Source organism: Moschus berezovskii, chromosome 12 (genome assembly GCF_049115385.1).
Source record: "Moschus berezovskii isolate FMDL1 chromosome 12, NW_MosBer_1.0, whole genome shotgun sequence".
NCBI classification, from domain to species: domain Eukaryota; kingdom Metazoa; phylum Chordata; class Mammalia; order Artiodactyla; family Moschidae; genus Moschus; species Moschus berezovskii.
In genome coordinates, this window is record NC_142471.1 from 19,650,372 (window position 1) to 19,678,245 (window position 27,874).

At 36.2% G+C, this 27,874-nt stretch overlaps 1 protein-coding gene across 9 annotated transcripts in view; it reads right to left on the bottom strand.

Annotated features, from left to right (window-relative positions):
• Positions 1-2,448: 2,448 nt before the first annotated feature.
• JMJD1C (jumonji domain containing 1C) overlaps positions 2,449-27,874 on the bottom strand; it is a 330,340-nt gene continuing 304,914 nt past the window's right edge. For all 9 annotated transcript variants that reach the window (XM_055425636.2, XM_088841916.1, XM_055425633.2 and 6 more), the window contains 14 exons: positions 27,263-27,415; positions 25,140-25,229; positions 24,415-24,542; positions 24,010-24,223; positions 23,311-23,525; positions 22,332-22,610; positions 19,432-19,600; positions 18,619-18,709; positions 18,019-18,149; positions 17,481-17,603; positions 13,251-13,390; positions 11,718-11,894; positions 3,593-3,724; positions 2,449-3,349 (listed from right to left, as the gene is read on the bottom strand). In XM_055425636.2, coding sequence (XP_055281611.2) covers positions 3,260-3,349; positions 3,593-3,724; positions 11,718-11,894; positions 13,251-13,390; positions 17,481-17,603; positions 18,019-18,149; positions 18,619-18,709; positions 19,432-19,600; positions 22,332-22,610; positions 23,311-23,525; positions 24,010-24,223; positions 24,415-24,542; positions 25,140-25,229; positions 27,263-27,415 — 2,132 coding nt within the window. In that variant the 3' untranslated portion in view covers positions 2,449-3,259. The remainder of the gene's footprint in view (positions 3,350-3,592; positions 3,725-11,717; positions 11,895-13,250; positions 13,391-17,480; positions 17,604-18,018; positions 18,150-18,618; positions 18,710-19,431; positions 19,601-22,331; positions 22,611-23,310; positions 23,526-24,009; positions 24,224-24,414; positions 24,543-25,139; positions 25,230-27,262; positions 27,416-27,874) is intronic.

The following is a 27,874-nucleotide window of genomic DNA, read 5'->3' on the forward strand; positions in this document are numbered from 1 at the left end:
TCCACTAACCAGGAAGGATCCCTGACTCTAGATTCTAATTTCTGGATTTTTTTAAGAACATATGTCACCAGGCTCAATTTAAGTGGGCTTACCATTGCAACTTTAATTTCTCCTCAGGGAGGGTGTGTGACAGGGTGACCAAGTCACATGATAACCAATTAACTGATATTTCAACTTTTTTAATATTAGTCCTAGAATTTGTTTCTAAAATTCTGTAGTTTCACTGGATTTCGAAAGCTTTGATTCAAATAATCTTTCTTTTGTTGTACAGTCACTTCAGCTGTTTCAAAAATGCAGATTTACCCAAGCATGATTAATATATAGGGAACAATTTGAACAATGTTTACTTAACTGGGAATTCTGACTGCAGGAAAAACCATACCGACGAGTGTGGCACCTGAACTGTCACCATGGTATTGAGCCACACCCTTCTACATCTGGCGCTAAGATGTTTCCTCTAGTTTCAGATAACCTCCTTCTACCACTTGACAGTATCTTCATCACAAGCTGCAACCCTTCTGTTGCCCACTTCCAAAGCAAGCCTCTGGTCTTCAAGGTAAAGTGCCATACTTGCAGTGTTAATCTATTTCTTAAACATTTAACACATGTAAAACCAGTACTGCCTTTTAAAAATGTAGTTCTAATAAACGTTGTGAATGTTATGCCCACATTCTATTAACCCCCCTTTAAGTCCGATGGGACATTTTTTTTAAATGGGACTTTTTGCACAGTGCTATGATTTTTAGGAATTGGCTATAATGGGATTCTGTCTCCTTTAGTAAAAGGTTGTAAGGTGGAAATGTTGTAGGCTGGCTTTTTCCCTTTCTATCTGGAAAAAGTTTGTTAACAAAGTTTTGTTCAATATTTGTTTCTGAAATAATGTTATATTTATTAGAAAATTTTGGTGAAAAGTTCCCATATATGCCATATATGGTTACTAATTTCCAAAGGAACTACTGGACATCTTAGGCTGGCTAAAGTTTGAGCTGATTAAGAAAAGCACCTCAAGCGATGAGTGTTTCCAGGTGTTTGACAGGAAAATAACCTACTCAACACAGAATAGGGGAGAAGAGACTACACTCCCTTGCCTGTGACACACCCTGGAAGGTGTCTATTGAACTCTACCTTCCATGGGGATTTGTGATATTCACCTCTTAAAATGGAAGTCCTACAAACAGCTCCAACCCCTCTGCTCTTTAGAAGATGAGTTTACTGATTTTTTAAGTCACTGTTGAAAGTATGTTTGACGTCTCAGCTAATGTGTCTAGGGAAAGGGGCTAGAAGGCAAGTTAGTATGTCCCCGCCTTTCACTGCCAGGCTTGATCAGGTTCAGCTTTTGTGGTTGGCGTTGTAGTATGGTTTCCAAGTGGCTCAAGCAACAGCAAGAGAAGCAAAAACCTTTTGGAAGAAACTCACCAAAGACTGGGCTCCCAACTGACTTTAGGGGGCCAGCAGGACAGTCTACTCCAGAATCAGTATCTTGGGCTTGAAATTAACTTCACATCTAAATTAAATTTGATGGAATATATGAAAACATTAAGCAAAAGATACCATTTAAGGAGTTGAGGCACTTTTTGAAAAATGGTATTAAAATATAATAAACTTACAAAAGCTGTAGTCAGCAGCGTCTTTATCCCCATCTTTAACCCACTGGCCCTGCAGTTATGATCCACACCATTAACCCCGGTGCCAGGCAGAGTATTAATGTGAAATGCAACTGCTCACATCCTGGCTGAAACTTGCCTGGAGCAGAGGGTGACAGAGCCTAAAGTGGTGGACATGGGCAACAGAAAAAAACTAGCAACTTATCTACAAGGTCATAATTTAGGCTACTGTTGTGTTTTTTTTTTTTCGTTTTAAATGATGCGCTTTCAGCTAAGAAAAGGTCATGCCTTCAGCATCCTGCAGGTGTCAGTGGAGGGCTGCATTTTTTCAGTTAAAAGGTTAGGATTATGAGCTTCAAGCAACCAACTGATGATAGTTGTCAGCTATTAAAGGCAAGACTCCAAATTAATGCAGCTACCAAGGTCACATAATAAGTAACAGAACTCATGTTTAATCCAGGTTGAGTGACTTCAGGCTCTTCCCTGCCTGCCTCCTTGTCTCCTCACACCCCAACTGTATATTAGCAAGTATCTCTGCAGTGAAAAACACTTACTTGAAATTTTATGATCACATAATCTCATAATTATGCCTTATAAAATGTATGAGTTCCTCTGTGAAATAAATTTGTTCACAAATAACATGCTGGAGTTTTCTGTATTCATCAGCTGGGCCACAGGACAAGAAACTCGAGGCACTTACCTGTGATGGCCTAAAAAAAGCTTACAAGAAGACAGTGTTCTGGGAGAGGACACAGTACCACAAGAAAATGCTGGTAAGTCACCTTGATGATGATGAAGCCCCCAGAATACACAGAGCAAGAGCAAGAACACTTACACTAGCCCATTTTTGATAAAGTCCTTTTAATGGAAAATGTAAAACCCCTCTCAACTTTACAAAGCTATATGTAACACTTGCACTTTAACAAATAAAAGCAAGCCAATGTTTTAAAAAAATACATCATTAAATGTATATATGTATATATTTACATAGCATATTAAGTTTAATATTTAGCTTTAAAAGTTCACATAAATTTTACCAAAATGAGACAATTTTAAATAAATTACACCTTTTGAAAATGTTTAATTGTACAGTCAATAGCTTCAACAAAATATTGAAGTGTCTGTAGTATCTACTTTATATACTTTATATTTTACAAATTTTACAATTATTTGGCAGTAATTTTCTGATTATGACATGTATGCTGTGCGATTCAGCAATTTCCCAAATGCAGGCAATAGCTGGTGTTTGTGTCCTATTCTCACAGTAACTGTCTCAATGTAGTGAAAAATATCAGTTATTTTAGTAAACTGTACAAGGTCACATTTACACTTGATCAACAATATAGCATAGAATTTTGTATTTTTTTTCCAAAAATAAATACATCATTTTAAATCTGGCATTTTCACAAACATCATATACACTATAATACAAAAACAGCTACGAATTGCTGCTTTTAAATTTAGCTTGTTTTCCTATTCAATCACAGGAGCTGTGACTTACGCTATACTGCTGTGGTGTCAGCAACAAGTAATTACTACACAGAGGATTTCCTGGCACTGATGGTTTTATGAAACTTCAGTCAGTGTATACATATCATTGTCTGAGAGTAAGCAAGTCCAGCTCAGCGGTCTGAAAGCGTTAAACTGGACCACATCTAATTTTCTTCCACAGCCTCTACTTCATCTTCATGTATCTTCAAAGCTCTCACCATTTCCTTGACTGCATGATACAAGATATTTTTAACCTGAAAGAGATGTTGTATTTCTAATCACTTCAGCAGGAGATAAATTAACAAATGAAACTGCATCAAGAGTTTTAAAACAAACTTAAGCCAAAGTTAAAGTGAGTCACACAATTAAATACTGGTTTGGTTGGTATTGTACTGTGACAAACCAGGCAATGACAGCCTAAGCTGTTATGCATGTATCATAATTCTGAATATAAAAAGCCTGCAGAGCAGGAAGTAGTTAGAAAACTCATCTCTTACCTGTAGTTTATCATCATAATTGATTTCTTCCTTCAAAAGTCTCAGTTCTTGTGTTAAATGAAATGACTGTACGAGATGTTCTGGAGACACAAAGTCTTCAGTTACCTGAATACAGCTGTGAAAATTCTGTACCTATTCCCCAAAAAGAGTAAAATAGAAGTTTTAGGAGGTGGGAATACAGAGATGCAAAGTGGTCTCTTAACAAGAGACAATTCACCCAAGAACTTATTTTCTCCAAAACATCAAATGCATTTCAAAGTGGAACACCACACTTTATGAGAAAGTTTATCACTGAAAAGTTTCATTTAATGTGACTTCACGAATCCCAGGGATGGGGGAGCCTGGTGGGCTTCCGTCTATGGGGTCACACAGAGTCGGACATGACAGAAGTGACTTAGCAGCAGCAGCATGTAAATGGAATATTTTTAAATGATGCAAGAAAAAGAACTTTTCCAGGAATCCTTCAGAGAGGCTGATAACTGGGTCCTAATTATCAATTTTGTCAAGGTAGATTTCGGGTGTTAAGAACAGAAACTGCTGTACGGAAGGTATGTTTTCCCAGTCAGTGTGGTCAATCTGGATGAAGGATGTTGCTCCTTTGACTTTCAGCATTTGGTCATTTCACTGTTAAGTTTTGTTTCCTTTAATCTCTCTGGTGTAAAACTTAAGTTTGATTATTTGTGAGGAACTGTGACGAAAACTAGTTCCAGAAAGATCTTCCGACCACACAGTTTTAGAACTCTCCTAGGATTTTTTTTGTGCCTTTCTTTCAAATCAACCAATTAAAGATATCCTTCAGTCTCTTGTGTTAGCAATATAACCGTTTTTCTACTAGTTCTTTTTCTCTTGACTAAATGGTTTCACAAGAAGCCAGTCAATATCATCTGTTATTTGTTCAGCATGCACAAACTGACTCTGTACTTTACAATTTCTTTAGAATCGCATTCTATCAATGCTCAGGATAACGACAGAGAAAGGAGCAAGCTTATCCAATCTGGATTATTTCCATGCTATAACTCCAGACATCATAAAATTCCTGGGAAAGGAGAAATAACTGAAAAACTAAGCATTTACATTCTCATTTTTAAACATATGAAAGTAAACTTAATTGCGAGAACTGTAAAGGGGGAGATAGTGGAAAATAGAGACTGTGGAAACAATCTCTATGATAAGAGTGATGAAATTCCGAAGGGGCTGGAATTTCTCCTCTGGGCGTAATGACCACCTGAACAGCTGCGGATGTCTTTATTCTTTAACTCAAGTACTGTGCCTCTACTGGTAACCTGACAGCACATATTAAACATTTTCTTCATGTAACCATTGGGTTGTTGGTCCCTCTGGAGGATGCGTACAGTGGATGCCTCACATTGTCAGCATCGCTGTAGAGGCCCAGTGGGTCTTCATTGTGTGTCTGTACAACAGATGCTCTACTTCACAGAGCAGGAAACTATGGACAAGAGATCAGCGCCTGTTCCAAGATAAATCAGCCAATAAATGGCAAGTCAACAGGAACCCAGCTCCTGTGACCTCTTGTATAGCAGAGATGCTTTACAATCCTGCATTAATTCAGTCATGCCAACATACACCGGAGAAGGCAATGGCAACCCACTCCAGTACTCTTGCCTGGAAAATCCCATGGACGGAGGAGCCTGGTAGGCTGCAGTCCACAGGGTCGCTGGGAGTCGGACACGACTGAGCGACTTCACTTTCACACATTGTAGAAGGAAACGGCAACCCACTGCAGTGTTCTTGCCTAGAGAATCCCAGGGACGGGAGAGCCAGGTGGGCTGCCGTCTGTGGGGTCGCACAGAGTCGGACACGACTGAAGTGACTTAGCAGCAGCAGCCAACATACACAGTCTCCAAATGCCCTGTCCCATCTTGCATTCAGCTGAACAAACTGTAGGGAGTAAAGTCAGGCTTTCTGAAGTTCGAGCCTTTACCTTTTAGCATATGAATCTTTTTTAAAAAAATAACTTCTCTTCAGTATTCTAAATTTTGTTCATACATCATTTGCCGCCCCGCCTTTTCAGTCCTTTAGCCCTTTGAGCATAGTTAAGATAACTGACTTGAATTCTATGACAAGTAAGTCTGATGTCTGGCGTTCCTCTGAACAGTTTCTGTTGAGGTATTTTTCCCCCGTGAAGGGGCCATCCTTTACTGTTTTTGTGTAGGCTCTGAGACTTCTGGTTGAAAACTGGGCATCTAAACAGTATAATGCAGTGGCTACAATCAGATTCCACCCCCACCGGAGAGTGCTGCTGTTGACTGACATCGGTTGTAGTCATCCATTTGTTTTGCGATCTTTCCAAACTACTTTTGCAAAGACTGTTGTTTTTGGGTCTGGTCACTGATGTCTGTGTTACGTTATCTAAGATGTTACAGATTTCCTTAAAGACCAAAAACCAGATACCCTTTTCTTCATTAAGCAGGCCCCTGGTCAATGTTAAGTTTTGAATTAGATTCTAGAACTTTGAAAAAGTTGATTCTGTCGGTCTTAGCCAGTTTATGGTTGTTTTAAAAGCACTCTTTAGACGATGACTGTTTCCTGATGACCTCAAATAGATTGCTTAAAGACTTTAGGATTAGTTCGAAGAGGCAAGGTTTAGTTTTAAAGCAGAACATATTTGAACTTCCCATTCCACTTACCTCTTTTTGGGCCATCGTGTGAGTCATTTTACATTTCACTTCCTTGGTAGATTGTCTTAATTCATACTTGCCTTCAAGGATCAGTTGTAATCATAAGTAGCTAATGTTTAGAAAATGTAACTTTTGTTTTCATGGTAGGAAGGTTATTATCTTAACACTGATTTTTGTCTAAGTCCTTTTAGTCACAAGAATGAAGATAATTTACAACTTAGGAATATTATTAACTTACTGTGAATGACCAAACACAAATCAATTAAGCAATTAAGGAAAACATTACTAGTAAAGATTCTGTGTTAATTTAGAAAACAAAACAAAAAAACTGTTGCTGTTTAGAACTAAAACTCAGAGCTGCGACAAAGTAAATCCTGGAGATCATGATCCATCTGCTTTGTCCAAGGATATACAAACACAGGGGTTTCACAGACTCAGCCATCTTTGCCAACAGATTTTTAAGCCTGCAATTCTAGAGTAGTTCTTAGAATATAAGGAGGGCTGCTATGACACTTTCCCTCAGCTTGCCAAGATATACATCTGAAATGTCCCTGCTGAGTCATCTGCGTCCCTCCCTCCCCTAGCCCCCAGGTCTTTCAAAGTGTTCACTGCTGACAAAGAAAAGTATGTTGATTCTTCCCTAGCACTGCTGGACTGTCAATTCATGTGCTATCATTTGGTTGAAAGTTTTCTGATAGATGCCTTGGGTTTGCCAGGGCTTTCTATTTGTGCGGCTCTTAAAGCATGGTTCCCAGAGAGTATCATCAGAGTCACCTGGGAGCTCGTCAGAAATGTCGAATTTCAGGTCCTTCCTCAGACCCACTCTGGGCTCAAGGTCTAGCACTGTGTGTTATATCAAGCGCGCCAGGAATTCTGGTGTATGCTATAGTGTGAGACGCACTGACTTAAGCTCTGGCATTATTTTTAAGGGCTATCTGTGGTTTGGTGAAAGTGTTGAAGCCATCAATGAAAAGTTTTCAGGACTTAGTTCTAAGGACTAAATAGGTTGTAAATAATCATGCATCTTAAGTCCAAGTTACACTGTGAATGGAATTTGTACTTCCTTTTAATTCTCTGTAAAAACCACATTACCACCACTTGTGAGTCATAGCCAACACCCTTTCAACAGAGTGCAAGTAACTGCACTGTCATCACACCACGTAAAGGAAGGAAGGTAGAAATGCTTGCAATTTTATGCCAAAATATGCAGTAGATAAGTTTTTATTTATCTACCAACAATTTAGTGGCAGAGCTCAAAATAGAATTTGCCAGTTTAGGTCACAGATGCTGCTTCAGTCATTTAAGCATAGCATCGTAAGTAGAGTGTGTGTGTATATACAGATCCGCTACAAGTACACAGAGATGCTAAAGCACAGTGACTTCTGAACTTTAAACAGGATCATTTTGCCCACTATTTTGAGGAAAACACATATCAGATATAAGACTCTTAAGTAGAGCAGGTAGACACCCCCAACACAGTAAGGAAAAAGAACCCAATTACAAAAATGTATATATAAATGCACTGCAAACACTTCTACTCTTTGGATTACATTTTCACTCTCTTAATAGTGCTTTTTAATGAACAGAAACTCTTAATTTTAATATATTCATTTATGCATTTTGAAAAAATGGACAAATATTTAAACACACATTTACCAAAACAGATTTACAGATGGCAAGTAAGCACATAAAAAGATGTTCAACTTATTTAGATATTAAGAAAATGTAAATTAAAGCCATAATGATATAACAATGCATACATTCAGATGCTTAAAAACAAAACTGCCAGTAAATAGAGGAAATGGAACTCACATGTACTGCTTTGGGGAATGGAAAATGGTGTAACCACCAGATTCGCAGTATCTTATCAAGTAAATCATACACTTATCCTGTGACCAGGTTGGCATTTATCCAACTGAAATGAAAATTTATGTTCATACAAAAACCCTTATGTGAATGTGGCTTATAGTGCCTTTGTTACTAATCCAAACTGAAAATAACACAAATGTTCAATTGGTGAATGGATTACAAAACCAAGTGACACATTTAAGCAATGAAAAACTACCCAGTAAGAAGAAGCAACTACTGACACAACATGGATGAAACGCCAACGCACTACACTACGGAAAGTCACACTTAAGGGCTCCAGATTCTACGGTTCCAGCCGTATGACATCCTTATGAAGGCAGGGCTACAAGGAAAGCACACAGGTGTAAGTGGTTATGGGAATGTCAGGTGGAGAAGGCAATGGCAACCCACTGCAGTATTCAGGCCTGGAGAATCCCAGGGACAGAGGAGCCTGGTGGGCTGCCGTCTGTGGGGTTGCACAGTCGGACATGACTGAAGCAACTTAGCAGTAGTAGTAGTAGGAACGTCAGGTAGGAGAAGAGTGACTGAAAGTGGGGGAGAGAGTGTGGAACATGATAGAAACCCACACACCTGTGGTCAGCTAATCTATGACAAAGGCAAGAATATAAAATGGAGAAAAGACAGTCTCTTCAATGAGTGGTACTGGGAAAACTGGAGTTATATGTAAACGAACGAAACCAGAACCCTCCCTAACACCATACACAAAAATAAATACAAAATGGATTAAAGACCTATATGTAAGGCTGGATACTATAAAACTCTTACAGGAAAACATAGGCAGACCACTCTCTGACATAAATCACAGCAAGATCTTCTATTTACCTCCTACAGTAATGAAAATAAAAATAAATGGGACCTCATTAAACTTAAAAGCTTTTGCACAGCAAAGGAAATCATCAACAAAACAAAGAGAACCCTGAGGACTGGAGAAAATATTTGCAAACAAAGTGACTGACAAGGGAATAATCTCCAAAGTATACAAACAGCTCAATAATGGAAAAAAAACAAAAAAGGCCAACAGCAAAATGGGGATATGACCTAAACAGACATTTCTCCAAAGACATACAGATGGCTGAAAGGCACATGAAAAAATGCTCAACATCACTAATTGCAAGAGAAATGCAATCAAAACTATAGTAAGGTACCACCTCACACTGGTCAGGATGGCCACCATCAAAAAATCTACAAGCAAAGGCTGGAGAGGATGTGGAGAAAAGGAACACTCCTATACTGTTGATGGGAATGTAAATGGGGGCAGTATGGACGTTCCATAAAAAACTGAAAACAGAACTATCATGTGACCCAGCAATCCCACTCCTGTGCATATATCCGAAGAAAACCATGATTTAAAAAGATACAATGCACCCCAATGTTCACTGCAGCACAATTTACAACAGCCAGGACATGGAAACAACCTAAATGTCCATTGATAGAGGAATGGATAAAGATGTGGCACATATGTAAAATGGAATATTACTCAGCCATAAGAAAGAATAAAATAATTTGCAGTAATATGGGTGGATCTACAGATTATCATACTGGGTGATGTTAAGAGAAACACAAATATTATCATCACTTATATGTGTAATCTAAGAAAATGGTGCAAATAAACTTATATACATAAAAGAAATAGAGTCGCAGAGGTAGAAAACTTATGGTTACCAGGGGGAAAGAGACGGGGTAAACTGGGAAACTATGGTCGATACATTACTACACGTGAAACAGTCAGTCAGGATCTACTGTGTAGCATGGGAAACTCTGCTCAATATTCCATAATGACCCCCATGAGAAAAGAATGCAAAAAAAGAGTGGAGATATGTATAACTGCTTCACTTTGCCGTTTACCCAAAACTAACATTATAAATCAACTACATTCCAATAAAAAAACTTTTTAAAAAGTTGAGGACGCAGGAGGGAATTTTTTGAAACGATGGCAATGTTCTTTATTACCTAATTACACATTTGTGAAAATTCACGGAACAGTATAGTATAAAAGAGTACATATACTATATATAAATTATACCTTTAAAAGCACTGTCCACTTTGACTTTTAAGAAAATGAATTTTGGATAAACCGAGTACGTGAATAAGGATTTTCAAGGGAACCTGTTTTGTGTTGTCAAATAATTACTTATAGTTGCAAAAATATTTACTGTATTATTCTCTTAAACAGACTGCTTCTTTCAGGGCATTTTACATTTGGATAAAGACTAGCTATTTTCTGGGCTTCCCTGATAGCTCAGACGGTAAATAATCCACCTGCAATCCATTTTGAATCCCTGGGTTGGGAAGATCTCCTGGAGACGGGAAATGGCTACCCACTCCAGGATTCTGGCCTGGAGAAATCCATTGACAGAGAAGCTTGGCAGGCTACAGTCCATGGGGTCACAGAGAGTTAGACATGACTGAGCGACTTTCACTTTACTATATATTTTCTGCTAAGAGGTTAGAAGGTCAAGAATGATATGTGGGGTGCATCCCAATTAAACATGAATCATAAATGACACATCTCTGAAATTATTGTATTAAGTCCATGGGAAAATAAAACAATTTAACATCCTAGAGAAAAAAACGTATAAGTGTAATTTTTTCTCTAGGATGTCACTGTAGAGAAAAAGATATAATGATGATTATATTTTACTACCATAAATGCTATTTGAGATTTAAGAATGATAAATCTAACCCTAAACTTGACATCTTAAAAACTTATCACTTAAGGAGTATTTGTGGCTATTATAACAGTATCATAAATATTATGCAGGCAGTAATTGTGTATTGGTATATAAAATGTAGGAAGCTTTCCTTGGTCAAAAGACACACATCAAATACATCTCAATACATCTTTGCCACCTTTGGTGGCAAAGGTAGGAAACCAACTCTGAGACAAGCCAGCTTTCTGGATTCCCAGGTTGCCTTTGCACTCTTGTTACTATGAGGGCTAAACTGCTCTCTAGTAACTTCAGTATATTTATAGAAACCCCAATACATGCTTTTAATCCAAACCTTCCACATCACTGTCTATTCTGTGCCATTCTTCTGGGTGCCACACAGTCAAGCCCCAGAAACAAAAATTAGGTGTTTAGTTTTAAGTTTTGTGAATCAACAGCTATAAAAATTATGTACCATCTTTCTTTGGACATGCTACTGTCATGTTAGCAAACTAAAGGAAGGAACTCATGTTAGCAAAAAATAGGAAGGAAGCATAGTGAAAGCCTGAATTATGGAATGGTCTATCCAATAATTCATTCTATTCATATTTGGTGCCTTAGAAAATGTATCGTCTCTAAGACCTGATACTCTCCCCTTCTGCTGTTTAGTCTCAACTATTGAGAACTGAAAATATATAGTAACTCTCTTTTTTTCCCGAAAAAGTCTTTAAAATTAGACTTCAGTTCACTAAATCAGAAACAACACAACAATGGAAATCTGGTTCATATTAATACAATTTACAGTCTGGAAGCATTATATCAGATCTCATCAAGCACTGAAAAGCTGTTTTCTTAATGAAGGCATCCTAGTGTAGTCATTCTCCTTCCTATGTCTTCTTTGATCTATATTTAACTCAGGACAATTTCTTTCTGGTTCAGTAACAATGAGCTACAAGTAACTTTATTTACCTGATGAAGTGCTCCTGCTGGTAAGACAATGGCATCACCAAGGAACTGAATAAGAGTGCAGGTTTTGACTCCATATTCCTCAAGCAGTCTTTGACGAAGCTTTCTGTTCACATACCAACTCTGGTCACGTATTGGATCATGTTCTGGTAGAACTTCAAGGCCTTGTTCTTTTGAAATCTGAAATATGTATTAAAATTAAAATGTATACCCCAATTTAAGTAAAGGAAATGGTAAATCCTGTTCAGCTAAATTTCAATTTTCTTTACAATAAGTCTTTTGTTCTCAGAATCTTCTGGAATGATGATTAAGCTTAAGTTAAAGAAAATCATGTTCTACAATTAGAAAAGCAAAAGGATATGAAACTGTTGCAGACTGATGTAATGTTAAAAAAGTAAATTATACTCCTTTCTCATCTTCTCCTTTCACGATGAAGTTTTCTCTTTTTTAAAAATAGTAATAATGATCATTTTTTCTCATTTTTTTTGGCTACACCATGAAGTTTGCAAGGATCTTAGTTCTCTGACCAGGGGAACTGGACTCATGCCCCCTGCAGTGGAAGCACAGAGCCCTAACCACTGAACCGGCAGGGAATTTGTTGACAATGAGGTTTTCATCCATTTGGTTCCCTCCAGTAATTTTAAGAGTATAGCACAAAGATGGGGGAAAGGTGAGTTTAGTAGCTTTCTTCCAAAAGCCAAACCATTTGTATGTATGAACTTCACAGTATTTTTTGATGCTATTCTTTTTTTAAGGTATGTACAAAGATAAATACCTTACATTGCTAACCTTCTAAACCTTCAGAAATCAATTTCAAGGAACCTTTTGACCAACCAGTGAAGTCTTCTGCTTTAAAAAGCATAATTTATAATAAATTAAAAGACTGGTAGGTGGTTCTGGGATAAGATAGTAGTTACAGGGCCATAGCTCCTTCACTTTTACATGGACCAAAGACAAACCTTAAGTTCATTCAGAAAGAATACGGAAACCAGCGATTATGGTCCCTTAAAAGAAATCCTCATCATTACAAAATTCAGAAAATATTGAGAAAATGGTTTGAACTAATTTCAGATCAACATGTCACTTTTTAACAAGTAAATTAAATTTATAATGAGTCAAAACGTCAACCTATTCAAGTATCACAGAGCAACCAGATATGACAGAGCAGAATTACTCCTTAGGTCAATAGCCAAAAATATCAACAACTTTAAAAAAAAATCTGCTTTCTTCACATGTTTCTATGACATATTAAATTTTATATTCTATAATTCCAGTCACTACTTTTCACCAAGGGTAACATGTGACTCATTAATAGGTTCTTTACGGGGTTAAAGAATACTAGTAACTGAGAAGAAACTGCCATTCAAATTCCTCAAGAGAAAGGAGCTTTTGATTTTCAATAACAAAAAATTCCATCCTCCTAAGTAAAAATTACTTAACCATCTTATACTGCTGAATGCCAATGAGGTTACATTAAAAATTAAGTCTTCGTTCAAGGTGAAGAGATAAAGCTATGTATGGAACCTAAAATTATACCTTCTGAAGAAATTCCCGTATCTTGTCAACATCTTTCCCAGCATAAATATGCCACAGAGCACCAGGTATTTCACTTGAGTCCTTCAATCGTTTTCTTAAAGTGTCATCCAAATCTTCTTCCTCAAATTTCTTGAGTATTCCTAAAACGCAGAATATTTTCATACTGGTCAATAAAGACTACCAGAAAGTCAAGTTGCCTAAAATTGGCCTCTCAGAGAAGCACAGTGCCTGACTAGACTGGACTCTTAAAGAGGAGATAAACCCAGTTATACATGAAAACTGTGATAACTACAAGAGCAGAGAACACGGACCTGGGGACAGTAACTTTCCCCAGTTCGTTTGTTTTCTGTAAACCAAGGAGTAGGAGATAAAAACTCAAGGACCTTTACTCAACCAACATTTTTCTTCTTGTCCCAAACTATGGTCATAACGATGTTTTATACTCACAGCATTTCATAATTTCCAAAGGACTTTCCTGACCACTATTAGGCAAGGATCATCTCTATTTTACAGCTGAGCAGAAAGGTTCAGTGAGGAGAAAGGATTTGTTCATTACCATGACTAATGAATGGCAGAGCAAAATGTCTCATTTACTATTACTGATTAATCTATAATCAAATGCCAATACTTCAGGTGCTATGATTGAGGAGGTATCAGACCATTCCGCTAATATGTTGACAAATTAAAAACTGTACATATAAACAAATGTTAACTGAAGTTATCTATGAGCAAAGTATAGGAATGTCATCATTTTTAAACCGCTGATTTCACTACAATGAACATTTTAAAGAAATGTTTTAATAGAAAAGGAAGTCTATTACTTAACACAAAGAATATATCAAATGTTTACTAATTTATGATAGTGAAATCTTTTTTAAGGTTAGCTGCAAAGATTTTTTGAAGTCAAACATTAGATGTTTACAATATACCGAACACTGTCCTAGAATGCTGGGGATTAGTTAAGACTTCCTGGAATAAAAGAGGCTATTAATAAGTGTAGGTAAATAAGAATATCACAAGTGCAATCATACAAGTTTAAAGGATGCACAAAGACTAGTTCAGTCCTCAAATTTTTTTCTTAGTTTTTATTTTTGGCCTCACTGTATAGCACACATGTGGGACCTTAGTTCCCCAACTAGAAAATGAACCAACATCCCCTGCATTCGAAGCATGAGTCTTAACCACTGACCACCTGGGAAGTCCCCTGTCAAATGTTATCTTTAAACGAAAAAGATAAAGAAAATTGTTACTGCTCTGTGAATTTTTAAAGGCTACTACAAAGAATACATCACGTTTCCTACTTTATGACAGTGACATCACAAGGACAAAGATGACTGCTGGAGCAGAGAGGTTTACACTTTAATGAAGACCTCGATCTGATCTACGTCTTGAGGAATCTGAATGAATACAGGAATTTGCTAGGGAGACACGGAAGTTGGGGAGCCATTGTAAGTGGAGGAGAAGGCATGTGCTTTAAGTAGGTACCAAAACATTCCTTTTTATGGTGACCAACTATAAAAACTGGCAAATAAAAAAAAAAGTCCAAAAATTAAAGTGAAAGTGCTTAATGAACTTTTCTTAAAAGAGCAAATATTATGGTATGAAAAAGAGGGATGGGAGATGAATTAGGAAGAAAGATGAAAAAGTTCTAGCATTTAAGGACATGAAAGAAAAGCAGGGGAGAAAAGCAGATTGTATAACCTACAATAACCTCTACAATAACCTCTGTATTGTAGGCTAAGTGCTACAGGGGATAACTTGAACAAAGTACAATGAGGTGCAAATGATTTACCTTAGTATCTGCAAGGGACTGGTCCCAGGACCCTCAACCCCCACCCACAGCAGATACCAAATTCCACAGATGTTCAAGTTGGTTAAGTGTTTTTACCCTCTCTCACCCTGTATACTTTTAGACCATGTATAATACCTAATATAGTATAAATGCTATGTAAATTATTACAAATACAATATGAAAAACCTGCAAACAGCTGCTGGACACAGCAAATTCCTTTTTCATTTTTTGGGTGGCAGAATTAGCAACTTTTGGAGTATAGCATATTTTAATTTTTTTTATTGGGGTACAATGTTGTGTTAGCCAAATTAAAATTTTGCTTTTCGAAACTTACTAGAATTTTCTCTTTCCTCAATTATTTTCTTTTCTTGGTTGGTTGAATCCACACATGTGGAACCCTCAGATTCCAAGGGGTAACTCTAACTCTATGGCACTACAGGCTTTGAAAAGGTAAGTAATCTGGTACCAGAGGACACAAATTTCTGTGCTAGAGCTCAGACTATAACTCAAGCGTGCTCGACTTTCAAATCCCTGGGAGTGGGGGAGGTAAAGAGTTCTTATTGATTATAACAGTTAAATTAGCTGAGAAACTATGAGTTCCTATATAGTTCTGGAGGAATTTAGCTTGTGAGTGCCCAGATGCTAAGTTGTTTCCCACTCTTTTTGACCCCATGGACTGTAGTTCATCAGGCTCCTCTCTTCATGGGATTCTCCAGGCAAGAATACTGGAGTGGGTTGCCATTTCCTTCTCCAAGGGATCTTCCTGACTCAGGGATTGAACCTGAGTCTTCTGCACTGGCAAGCAGATTCTTTCCACTGAGCCACCTTGTGTATTACAGAGGCTGTTAAATATACATGATCAGAGTGAACACTGGAATAAACCTCCAGGTCCTGAGCACCTAGCCACTAAGCTGTAGATACATTCTGGTTTCCAGAAAAAATGGTTGAACCAAGTAGTGGCTGGAAATCATGTACAGAATTTCACAGGAAGTGCACATAACCCAGAATGAGCATAAAGTCTGTAACTCTAGAAGAGTCAGTGATTCCATTATACCAAGAATGAAAGGTGTAGTGTTACTGAAGCCAGTCAGTATTTGAAGAAGAGGCAGTGATTAATAGTATCATTTATTACAGATGGTTTAAATAATAAAAGGACCAGAAAGAAGTCACTGTACTGAACTATGACTGTAGCTGAGAGCCATAGCAACAGTAACCTCAGTGGGGCAGCAGGAAGGGGCCAACCTGCATTGAGCTGAAACATGAAAGGGAGGTGATAGACACAGCGAAGAATGCATCATGAGGGCAGGAGTAATAGGAGAGTGGCCAGGAAGACAAGACTTGAAGAAGGTTTTGTGAGAAAGGTAGAAAAGTCTAAAGTTTGCTCCTACTCTCAGAAAAGAAGCCAGTATAAAGAGAAAAGTTTAAGGACCAATGTCTATAACGAAAGGAATAATAGATGGATAGATGGAACAAGGTTTCAAAAAGACACCCAGAAGGCAGGATCTAAAATCTATACATTGGATAGAAAATTTATTTCTACTTAGGATAAAGGCCCCTTCTCTTTGGTACCAGAAGGGAAAAAAAGCATGCTTGAGATACAAACATGTCTTCATCATCTTCAGAACAAAGACCTGGTTTCTATTCTTTACTAAATGTTTTTAAGTGAGCTTACCATTTTATTTTCATACACTCAATAATAAAATGAAAGGAGTAAATAAAAAATATTCATTTTAAAGATTTCCCTGGTGGTCCAGTGGTTGAGAGTCCACCTGTCAATGTAGGGGGCCACAGTTTGACCCCTGCTCCAGGAAGATTTCACATGCTTCAGGGCAACTAAGCCCATGCACCACAACTCCTGAGCCTGAGCCCTCGAGTGTGCTCCACAAGAGATGCCATCATGAGAAGCCTGCGCACCACACTACAGAAAAGCCTGACAGTAACAAAGACCCAGCACAGCCAAAAATAAATCAAATTCTTTTTTTGGTGGTGGTGGTGGTGGTACAGTTGCTGAGTCATATCCGACTCCATATCAGAGTCATTGTGACTCCTTGGATTGTAGCCCGACAGTCTCCTCTGCCCAAGGCATTTCCCAGGCAAGAGTACTGGAGTAGGTTGCCATTTCCTTCTCTAGGGGATCTTCCTGATCTAGGGATCAAACCCATGCCTCCTGCATTGCAGGTAGATTCTTTACCAACTGAGCCACCAGGGAATTCCTAAAAGTGAATTTAACTCACTTTTAAAATTGAAAATCCTTTGTGTAAAAAAAAAATAAAGGTAAATTAATTATACCTCAAAATGAGTATTAAATATCCCTAAATACACTGCAATTTTGGGGGGAATCTTTGATGTTAACTCAGAGGCTGACACTCTGGATAGTACTACTGGGCGTCGTTATTCCCCTGTTTTTCCAAACACCACTATTCTGAAAGTTTCTTTACCTGCTTTTGAGAGAATGCCATTTCCTTTTGCTATGCCAACATAGACTAGAATATTTACAACATCAGAAACTTCAACATGTAGATTTGTTGTTCCTATATCATGATCTTTAGCAGCAGCTACACCTGTATATAAAATAAAATTTTATTTAACATAATACTTTATATACCCTAGATATTCCTTCCAAAATCAACTCTATGAGGAAAGTCTGTTAGTTATAATTTGAACTTTAGTCTCCTTATTCTAACACCTGCCCACAAAATATCAAATATCCATGAAATATACCATAAAAGTCAAGTTAATAGAAAATGTAACTATATTTTTACACTATTGGCTATTAATACCTAATATATCACTGGTCTGCTTTAAAAAATATTTCAAAGAATTATTAATGGAACAGATTTTCATGGGGTCGCAGAGAGTCGGACACGACTGAGCGACTGAACTGAACTGAAAAATGATTAGACAATTTATCTTTGGTCGGAAGTTATTTAAAATTCTACACGCTCCGAGCTGATAGAAATGCAAATATATACTTACCATAAGCACTGCACAACCTCGGTCCTAGATCAGGGCGTACAAAAAACCCTGGTAAATGAGAGGCCAGGTTGAATTTTCCTTCTGGATTACAATATTCTGGCAATGGCAGGCTTTTTAAAAGATCTTCATATCTGAATAACAACATTGACTTCTTTTGAGTAAAGATTTATATTCTTAAGTATTTTCAAATATATAATGTTCAAGTTGTTAAACTTTCCATAAGGCCTCTAACAGTTAAAACTTTTCTTGGCTGCATTTAAAGTTTAAATGAATGCATAATATACAGATAAGCAAAGACTAGACGTGATACTGACTGAAACTGCAATTCTGCTTCCCTAAACACAGCAGACTGAGAGCAGCAAGAGAAGGGGGTTCCAAGCGGGGCCTCCTGTTCTCTTCTCCACTGCCCTCGCAGAGACATTCACACGCCCCTGCTGAGACCACGGAGATTCAGTTCTGTCATTTTTTTTCTTACTTTCTTTTAAATAAGGAAGATACTACTTAAAGCTCACATTTGTAGTTTATTAACTCACTCCTTGGATAATCTCAGCTCAAACTCAAAAGTCAAGAGAAAAAATAGCCAAGTATAAAAATATATACCTTGCTGGCATCATAGTCTTGAAGTCTTCTCCTGACGGGCAGTCTTTCAATTTTAAAACAACTGTTTCTCCACTTTTTGTTTTTTGCCGTTCTATAAGAATGCAATTGATTATTAAAAAGATAATTTTTGTCTTTTCAATCTTATTAATGTTTGAAGAGCAAAGAAAAAACATAAAATGAATACCTCTATTGTCATAAGTAGGTATTTAAAAGAATGATTTTATTTATGTATTCATATAGTATAAACATGTTTATTCCTTATGTAGCTTTTGCAACATCACTAAAAAATTCTTTAAAAACAAATCTCTTTACAACTGTTACTAAGGTTAAAATTCTTACATTTTTATTTTTAATTTTTCAAAATGTTTTACACATACTATTTAATCCAAGTTTCAAAAGTTTTTGGGGTTAGTTGCCAAAAATATTCCCCAGGAATATTAATATACTGAATATGACATAAAGAAACAGAATGACTTTTTTTGGTGGGGGTGGTCACTGTACCCCCTGATTTGTGTAATATTAGTTCACCCACCGGGGACTGAACCTGGGCCATAGCAGTGAAAGCCTGAGTTCTAACCACTGGCTCACCAAGCTATTTCTAAATGACTTCTTTATCATCAAAGGAAAAGAGGGACAGAGACAGGAATAGGACCCAGTCTCTTGATTCCAAGTACTTGTTTCTTTTTACAAGAAAACAAAGTAATACAAATGTTTCAAAGATTTAAACAATGTTAAGTCATATTTCCAATTTATCATTTTGGGAAGATAGGTTTAAGAAAATAGTAAAACAAGCAACAAAAAAAACCAACATACTTGAAATTTCCTCAAAACCATCCCAGAATTCCTTAACATTGGCATTTGAAATAATGCTGTCTTTGCAGTTGAGGAGATCAGCTTGGTGGTCTCCAAAATCAAGACTAATTGAGTCCGCCTTCCACAAGCTAATGTTCATTTTCTTATGCACACCAGAAACCACTGCAGGCTTATAAATAGATAAATAAAAGTTAAAAGACATACATGGACACTTCTAAAATTTGATTTTATAACACAACATACCGAAAACAGTTAATGTGTTGAATTTATGGACTAATTAATGACAAATTGTGAGAATTAAAGCAGCTTTTAAAAATAGTTCCTGACCTGGAAAGATGTTCACAATATATTTTCAAAGAGAAAAAGTGATGAGAATGCCATGTACTGGCAGAGTACACTGTCATTTTTGAAAACAATAATTATGTAGTATTTTTCAGGAAAGAGTCTGAAAGGCTACATTAAAATTTTCATTTTTAAGCAATTTAATGTTTTCATGTTTTCTTTACAGATTCATTTCTATAGACAAAACATAACCTTGTACATATGCAATATATGCAATAAGATTTCTAAATAAAATATATAGTCTTTTGGATTAAAACAAATTATATCCATTTTGAATTTACACCACTTAAAACACACACACATTCTTTACCTCTACAAAGATAATAACAAAGATACTAACAACCAAGCACAACAACAATAAATTTAAAATCTATGACTGGTTCCCTGGAAGTCAATTGGTTCTTTGAAATCACATGAATTCCAATTTCCTCCAGACTCTCTAACCAACAACTGAAGATCTGAGGTTTTAAAACTCCAATGTTGATGTCAAAAAAAGGCCTTTAAGGCAATCTGAGGCATTCTTCTTAGGTTTCTTTTTTGTTTGTTTAAATCCTTTATTATAAATGAAGTAAAAAGAAAACAGAAAGTTGTGACTTAAAAGAGTCTCTTGTAAAAGATATTGTTTTACATACTCTTAAAAAACACATAAGTCTGAGGAGCTGTAAGTGCAGAATAACCTCAAGCTAGTGTTATTATCACAAAAGATATGTCAAAAACATAAAACAAATACTACACTAAGAAGTTAACATCTTGGGTAATTGCAACATTAAAATATATATCCAACTACAATAACATTAATAATATATCCAACTATTAAAACAGGTCAGCTATTAGGTAATTAACTATGGCTGATAATTCACATATTAATTTCCAGACCTTATTATGTCTATTAAGTAATACTTCTATCCAGCCTTGTAACATTCCTTATGACAGTAACCACAAGCTTGGGAAAAGTAAAATTTTTTAAATATATTAGAATATTCTCAAGCAGAATTCTTAGGCTACTATCATCATCATCTTCCTGAAATACTGAAAGCCTTTGTAATTAGACCCCTTGCCTCTAGTCTTATTCCCTTCCAATTCAACTTCTAATCTGCTTTGCTGTTGTTATGTTGATCTGTACTACACAGGAAATACAGCCAATATTTTATAACAATCACAAATGGAGTATAACCTTTAACAAACGTGAATCACTGTATTGTACACCTATGACATACAACGTTGTACATCAACTATATTCCAGTTTTTAAAAAGTCAACAGGACTACTTTGATTCTCAATTAAAACTGTCATCTACAGGATAAAGTTCAACTGTTTAGCATGATATAAAGGTCCCTCATAATTATAACTAAACACCTCATTTCCTCATCATTACCCCACAAAACTCTCATGTCAGGTAATCAAAGCTACTCAACAGTTCCTCTAACACCTGATCCTTTTTACCTCCAACCTCCCGTCCATCTAGAAAATCCCTGAGACAACATCAATTTAGACTGCCAGCCCTTCTGAATTAGTACTCTAGCTTAGCTATTCACTCTTTTAGGTTTCCATAGTACCTGAAACAAAATTCTTAGCACATTTAACATATTTTTAAAAGTATTTATTTATGAGGATGTTTAAGCCTACACAAACTTAAGTTGTCTAAATTGTGACCTAGCAATGGCATCAGGGATTCAAGGCACAGCCAACCAAAAAAATATGTATTAAATATTGTGTGTATGTAATGCATGGGTGTGTATTTTTTCTGGGGTGAGGGACCAAGCCATCGTCAGATTTTGCAAAGGACTAGTGACCTAAAAAGATTAAGAATCATTGTACTAAAATGGTTTTTCCTCATTTTTACATTAACTTTTTATATTCTTATTGGCCAGCACAAAGACTAGATTTTACTAGGTGCTCAATAACTATCTACTGAATGAAAAAAAATGAAGTAAAATAGCAATGATGTTTTCCAGAATGCAAGGAAAAAATTGAACACAACACTAAGTCATACAAATTCTTAATTTGTGCACTAATGTAGCAAATTAACACCTGAAATGTGTATCAAACATTATTATGTCAAAACTGGTCAAACAGAAAACCACTTTTATTTGAGCAGAATTAAATAATGGAGTTTCTCATTTAAGATTTGATGTACTAACTTATAAATAAATGTCTTACAAGTCAAAGGCAAAAACATCTACACTTATCAGTTCAAGAAAAATGCTTTCACTATTAACATTATAATAGCAGATATGAACCTGTTAACTGGACTAAAATACAAACGTAAAGAAAGGCAATACCAAACTTTGTAAATATATGACTTTATTAGAAGTCTGCTCAATAGCAGACTGAAACTGTAACATCAAATAATCAGTGCTTCCCTATTAATTCATAAAAATCTGGCCAAAAAATAAAAATTCAGAAATAATAATTCTGATAACTTTTTGATGTCTTCCAACCCAAATGTGTCAAGATTATCTTTCCCTTTTCTCTTTAGTCCTAAGGAGAAAATCATTTTTCCTATTCAACCAGCTTCAGTTCCACGCAGAGCATACTAAATCAGTTTAAAATACTCACTTGTCCATATTTCCAACACTCTTTGAAAAGCTTCCAATTATTAGTATTTTTATAATCCTTAAGCCACAGAATATGCTTCTCACAGATCCAAGAATGTGGTATATCACTGTATAATTTATTGTTTTCACCCATAGCAGACTTTCTGCTTTCTTTGGGTTCTTCTTTGAACTCTGATTTTACATTTATCTTAGAGGCTTTATTTGGTGGAATTTTGTTTTCAACAACTGAAGCAATTATGTCATCAAGAATGTTTGGCATAGTCCTTCCACTTTTACCACTCTAATAAGAAAAAAATAAATATTTTAAGCAGAAATGATTACATTTGGAAACCTCTGCTTTAATTTTCCATTAACATAGCAAACACCACCATAAACAATATATCTGGCTTCAAGAATTCAGTCAGTGGATTTGGATCTCTAGTGCCTATATACTGCTCCTGACAATGGGAAGCAGAAGTTGGGTGGTCCCCATGTGAAAAACTGTGGGATCCGCAGAAACTTGAAGTGTGGTCTTTCTTACTTTTACAACGTTTTAGGATCAGGGTAGAGGGAATAGAGATTAGGAAGACTCTCCCAACTTTTAAAAGCTGCTAAAAATTTGTGTCTACCTATGCAATTATTCTGTTTTCATTTTTTTTCTAGTGAAAAAGCAAAAATTGATGTCTATATATTTTAAGTAAGAAAACTTGCATTTGCATCCATCCCCCTCCCTCACCCTCAACTAGATACATGGTTTTCAAATTTTGGAGGAGTATCTTAGGGAGGTTTTGGAATCAAAATGTCCCTCCATCAACTCTTTTCACCTGGAAAAGGAAATCTCTGGATTTTAAGTTATCAGAATTATAACGCAAATAGGAACATGCACAGTAATTTGGTATATTTGATTGCATCTGCATCTATTTCTTGTGTAGTTCACAGCAAAGACCCCAAATCTAAATTTAAGGCCCATATGAAATACAAAAATCTAGCTTCTCACTCACGGGGGTTCCCATTGAATAAACTGGTGCAAAGGCAATGCCAGCATCTGTAGAACCCACGCGTAGCTTGCCAGCAGTTGTGGTCAGCAAATCTCGTAATGTTGAACCTTGCTCATTATTCTGGGATACAGGAGGTGATGTTCTGCTGTTTGGAGAATCAGGATCATCTTGTTCTCTCTCTTCTTTAATTTGCTTTTCAAGGGCAAATTCTTTGTTTTCTAAAATAAAACATTTTTAAAAATGCAAATAAAATTAAACATGCAGTTAAAGTACAGACAAAGGGATTCTACATTTTACAGCGAGAGATGAACGCACTAGTGATTTAAGCACCTGGGCACACACCAAAGGATGGGTTAGATCCGTTAGGGGTCAATAGTCTGAATATGAGAAGACCTTCCTCAATATTTTAGACATGAAAGTGAGTTTCCACCTGTCACAAATGAAAAATGCTATAGCTAAGACAGGGACAAAGTGTAGATAAGTTACGAAACTATTGCCCTGGTGGCTTTACTGATGTGCTCATCTACAGATGATTCTGTACCTAGCTTTGATATGATCATAGGAAGTTGAATTCCTAGTAAGAAAAATGTTTCACTGACCCTAAGCCACAATGCAAGCAAAAGACAAAACTAAAGTGTTCTAAGTAGACAGTAGTACATTAATGTATAATAGTACACAAATCAGAAGATAAATTAGATTTACCTTTTTTTTCCTCTCTGGCCTTTTGCTCTGCAAGATCTGCTAACCAGTGCAGGGGTGACTGGGATTCTGGAGGAGTTAACTTGCTGTCTGTGCTCACATCACTCCCTGGACTGCTGCTGCCATTACTTTCAGGCTTCTGAGGGGTACTCTGCTGCTGAGACTCAGGCATGCACAGAGAAATTTTATTACTGTGATTAAGAACATTCTGTAAAACCTACAAAGGTAGAACAGTTGAATTTTAAAAATACTGTCTCTTCAATTATTCAGAGTTAAAAGTAGAGGTTACATTTATACAGTAACATAGGAAACATAATTTACAAAACATTAAGTCCTAAAGTGGATTTCAAATATCAAAGTTGATTCCTTTAACCATGCAGTTTACTTGAATAGAGAATTTTCACTCACTTGAGACACACCATTCATAGGAGAAAAATTTCCAACTTGTATATTCTGTTTGTTAGTACAATGGCAATGGGATTTAATACCATATTTTTCTCGAAGAGTGTGCATCGCATCCAAAAGATCTGTCAAAACTACAAAACAGAATGGTTAATGAAAAGATTTGTTAAGATTACAAAAATTTTTTGTCTTGTGTCTTTTCACTTTTCTTCCATTTTTCCTTCATCCCTTCTATTTCAGGTTAGATCATTCAGCCAAATTCATGTTCTCTATTCTTTCCTCTTTTACCTCTATAATGAAAAATCAGTATGCTAAAAAAAAAAAAAGCAGAATAATCTGTAATAAATAAATCTAATACACTCTTTGTCATTACATTCTAGTTCCCTTCAACCCCACTTTCTCAGCCAAGCTGCACAGCTTGCAGGATCTTAGTTCCCCAACCAGGGATCAAACTCGAGCTCCCATGCAGTGGAAGCATGGAGCCCTAACTACTGGACAGCCAGAGAACTCCTAGTTTTCTCCATCTAAAACAGCTCCTCTCTGGCTTTCTTCCTCACCGGGTGTGGGCTTATCCTAACTACTGCACAGAGGAGAAGACTCTAAGAGCAGAGAAAGGACAATGCAAGATCAGATAGACCTTACTTCTTCATTCTACTTCTACTACCTACTTTTAAGTAATCTGGAACAATGAGAGCTGCTATACTGAGTCACCAATGTATATTCATACTTACCAGAGCCAGGTATAATTTGAGTTGGCATCAAATGTTTGTGATCATGAGGCTGTCCCTTCACACACTTCATCCAAGCATACAATTCTTTATCTGTGAGATTATAACATGTGTACTTTTATATCAATCATGGTTTTATAATTATAAAATTGATGGTATATATAAAGAGCTTAAAAATTATATAAAATGTCAGTGGTAGGCTTCATATGTTTGCTTCTTAAAAGAAAAAAAAAAACCAACATTTCCACTATTCTGAGAATTTCATAGAAACAAGATACAAAATATATGAAATGTTATGAGCCTTTTTTAAAATGACTGTTCTTTAGTCTCATTAATGTATTAGTCACCTCAATCTTTCCTGTAGCTAATTTTTTACTCTTAGCTATTTGTGGCAAACAGGCTTTAGGCCTGTTCTTGGTACCTTAGACTCCTTAAGTTTGAGGCTACTGCCAACTCATTTTTTTTAATGTGTCAAAGAATAAACTGTCAGAAGACATGTAAAAAGCTTCAACTTGATAGACAGTATTTAATAGCTATTACTGCAACAAGGCTCCATACCTGGAGTAGTCAATGTATTCACACATAGCATGAGGCATACCATACACAGGAAAAAGTTTAGAACTTTGATCTCAAGATCTTCTTCTATAAAACTAATGATATAGATAACTACTCATGATATGGCTGTAAGAGCTTCAATAAATGTTAAAAAGCTCATTAAATTCAACATAAAAATATCTAGAACTATTTCACAAAGTTTCAGAGGAAATAAACATATATTCATATATTTATAAGACACAATACAACTTAAGGCATATATACTTTAAAAATCTACGGTTGACTGACAGACTATACTTTCAAAATTAATAGTACTATGGTATCTGACAGCAACACAACTTAGGTTTATTATATATACACACCTTATCTTGTTTAAGAAAGGAGTCATGCTTACATATGCATACAACATAAAACATACATTAATTTCTTTTTAATTTGGCAAAGGGAAAATGAAAGTAACATGGGACCAATAAAAAGGAAAGGAGTTTTATAACACTGCAGCTAGTTCTTCTCTCAACTGAAAATATCCAAATAGATTCTTAAGGTTACTTAACGGCCTAAAATGCATTCCTTATTATAGCTTTACATAGGCATAAGATACATATCACAGAAACAACTAGCTGTGGAGCTCTCCCTTGCTCAGGGTTCTTTGATAAGTGCTGGGTATATAAGAAAGAGGGTGAGGCTCTAGTAAGTCCTATCACTGGAAAAGCCACTAATGGCTAAATCACAGTTCATCTATCTGACACACCACTTTGAAAAACAGCTGCCTGCAACAAAAATGACATTCACTGCTTTTAGATACTGAATAGTCTACCACTAAATGTTATTTTACTTCTCATACTTGCACATTTTGAATAATCTCATTAAGACTAGACCCTCAAAACCTTCAGATTACTGGTATTTAAGTACCTACTTCCTTAATTGCCTTGGATAAACTTTTTCTAAAACACTTGTACAGCAGGAGAAAAAGGTAAAATTAGTTACTTTCTTTTAAAACTTTCTAATCTCTTCCAGCAGTAAGAACACTGTTTTTGTGCCATTTTACTTCTCTAGAATTAAAAAAATTCATTTAACATATAATAAAGACTTTTTCATTTTCTAACCAGGGATAAACAGTGCTAGTAGCAGCATATTCTTAAACATTTTGATTTAACCTTTATGGACCAACTTTTAGAAAAATCAATTCACTCTAGCAAGTATTCAATTGTGACTTCGTTGCTTGACTATGTAATAGGTCCTTTAAGGGAGCTCAGGCTCTGACACAGTGGACTCTGAATGCAACAAAGCCTAGCCTAAATTTGGGCTACATTAAAAAAGTATCTACCTGAGAGTGGATCTACTAATTAGACTAAAAAGGTGTAGACAGTTTTATTTTAGAAAATCTGGCTGTTTCAACAAGCTGTGGTTAACTTTTTTAAAAAAATAAACTTCACAAAATTTCCTATTATATTCGTAATTAAGGAAGGCAGGGAAAAAGAGCCTCTAATTCATCTAATTTTCCAGATCAGTGGTCCTAAAGAAAACTATCTTAATAAGAAAATTTCAATTTAGATTAAGCTGTAACTAACCTCTAGAACTCTTCCTTTCCTTCGCCTTATAACAATCTAAGCAGACCACAAATCCGCATTTTTGGCAGACCCAGTGAATGTTAAACAATGTTGCTTCACATGCATCACACATCTCCCGGACTCCTCTCACTGCTCTTTTCCAGGCAATTTTGGCTGAAATACAGAGAAATAAAAATTTAAAGGCAAACATGCTCTTTTCCATACAGTTTTCACTGAAATGCACAAAAAACATTAAACCATGGATTTCAAAGGATTTATTAATGATCAAGAGCAGACTTCTTGATGTAATTAGTAATTCTCTTCAGAAGACTTACATCTAATGGAGGGTTACTCAATCTTGGCACCCTTGACATTTGCATGAATAATTCTCTTTTATGGGGGACTAACCAATCCCAAAGAAAGGCAATGCCAAAGAATGCTCAAACTACCACACAATTGCACTCATCTCACACGCTAGTAAAGTCATGCTCAAAATTCTCCAAGCCAGGCTTCAGCAATATGTGACCCGTGAACTCCCAGATGTTCAAGCAGGTTTTAGAAAAGGCAGAGGCACCAGAGATCAAATTGCCAACATCCGCTGGATCATGGAGAAAGAAAGAGAGTTCCAGAAAA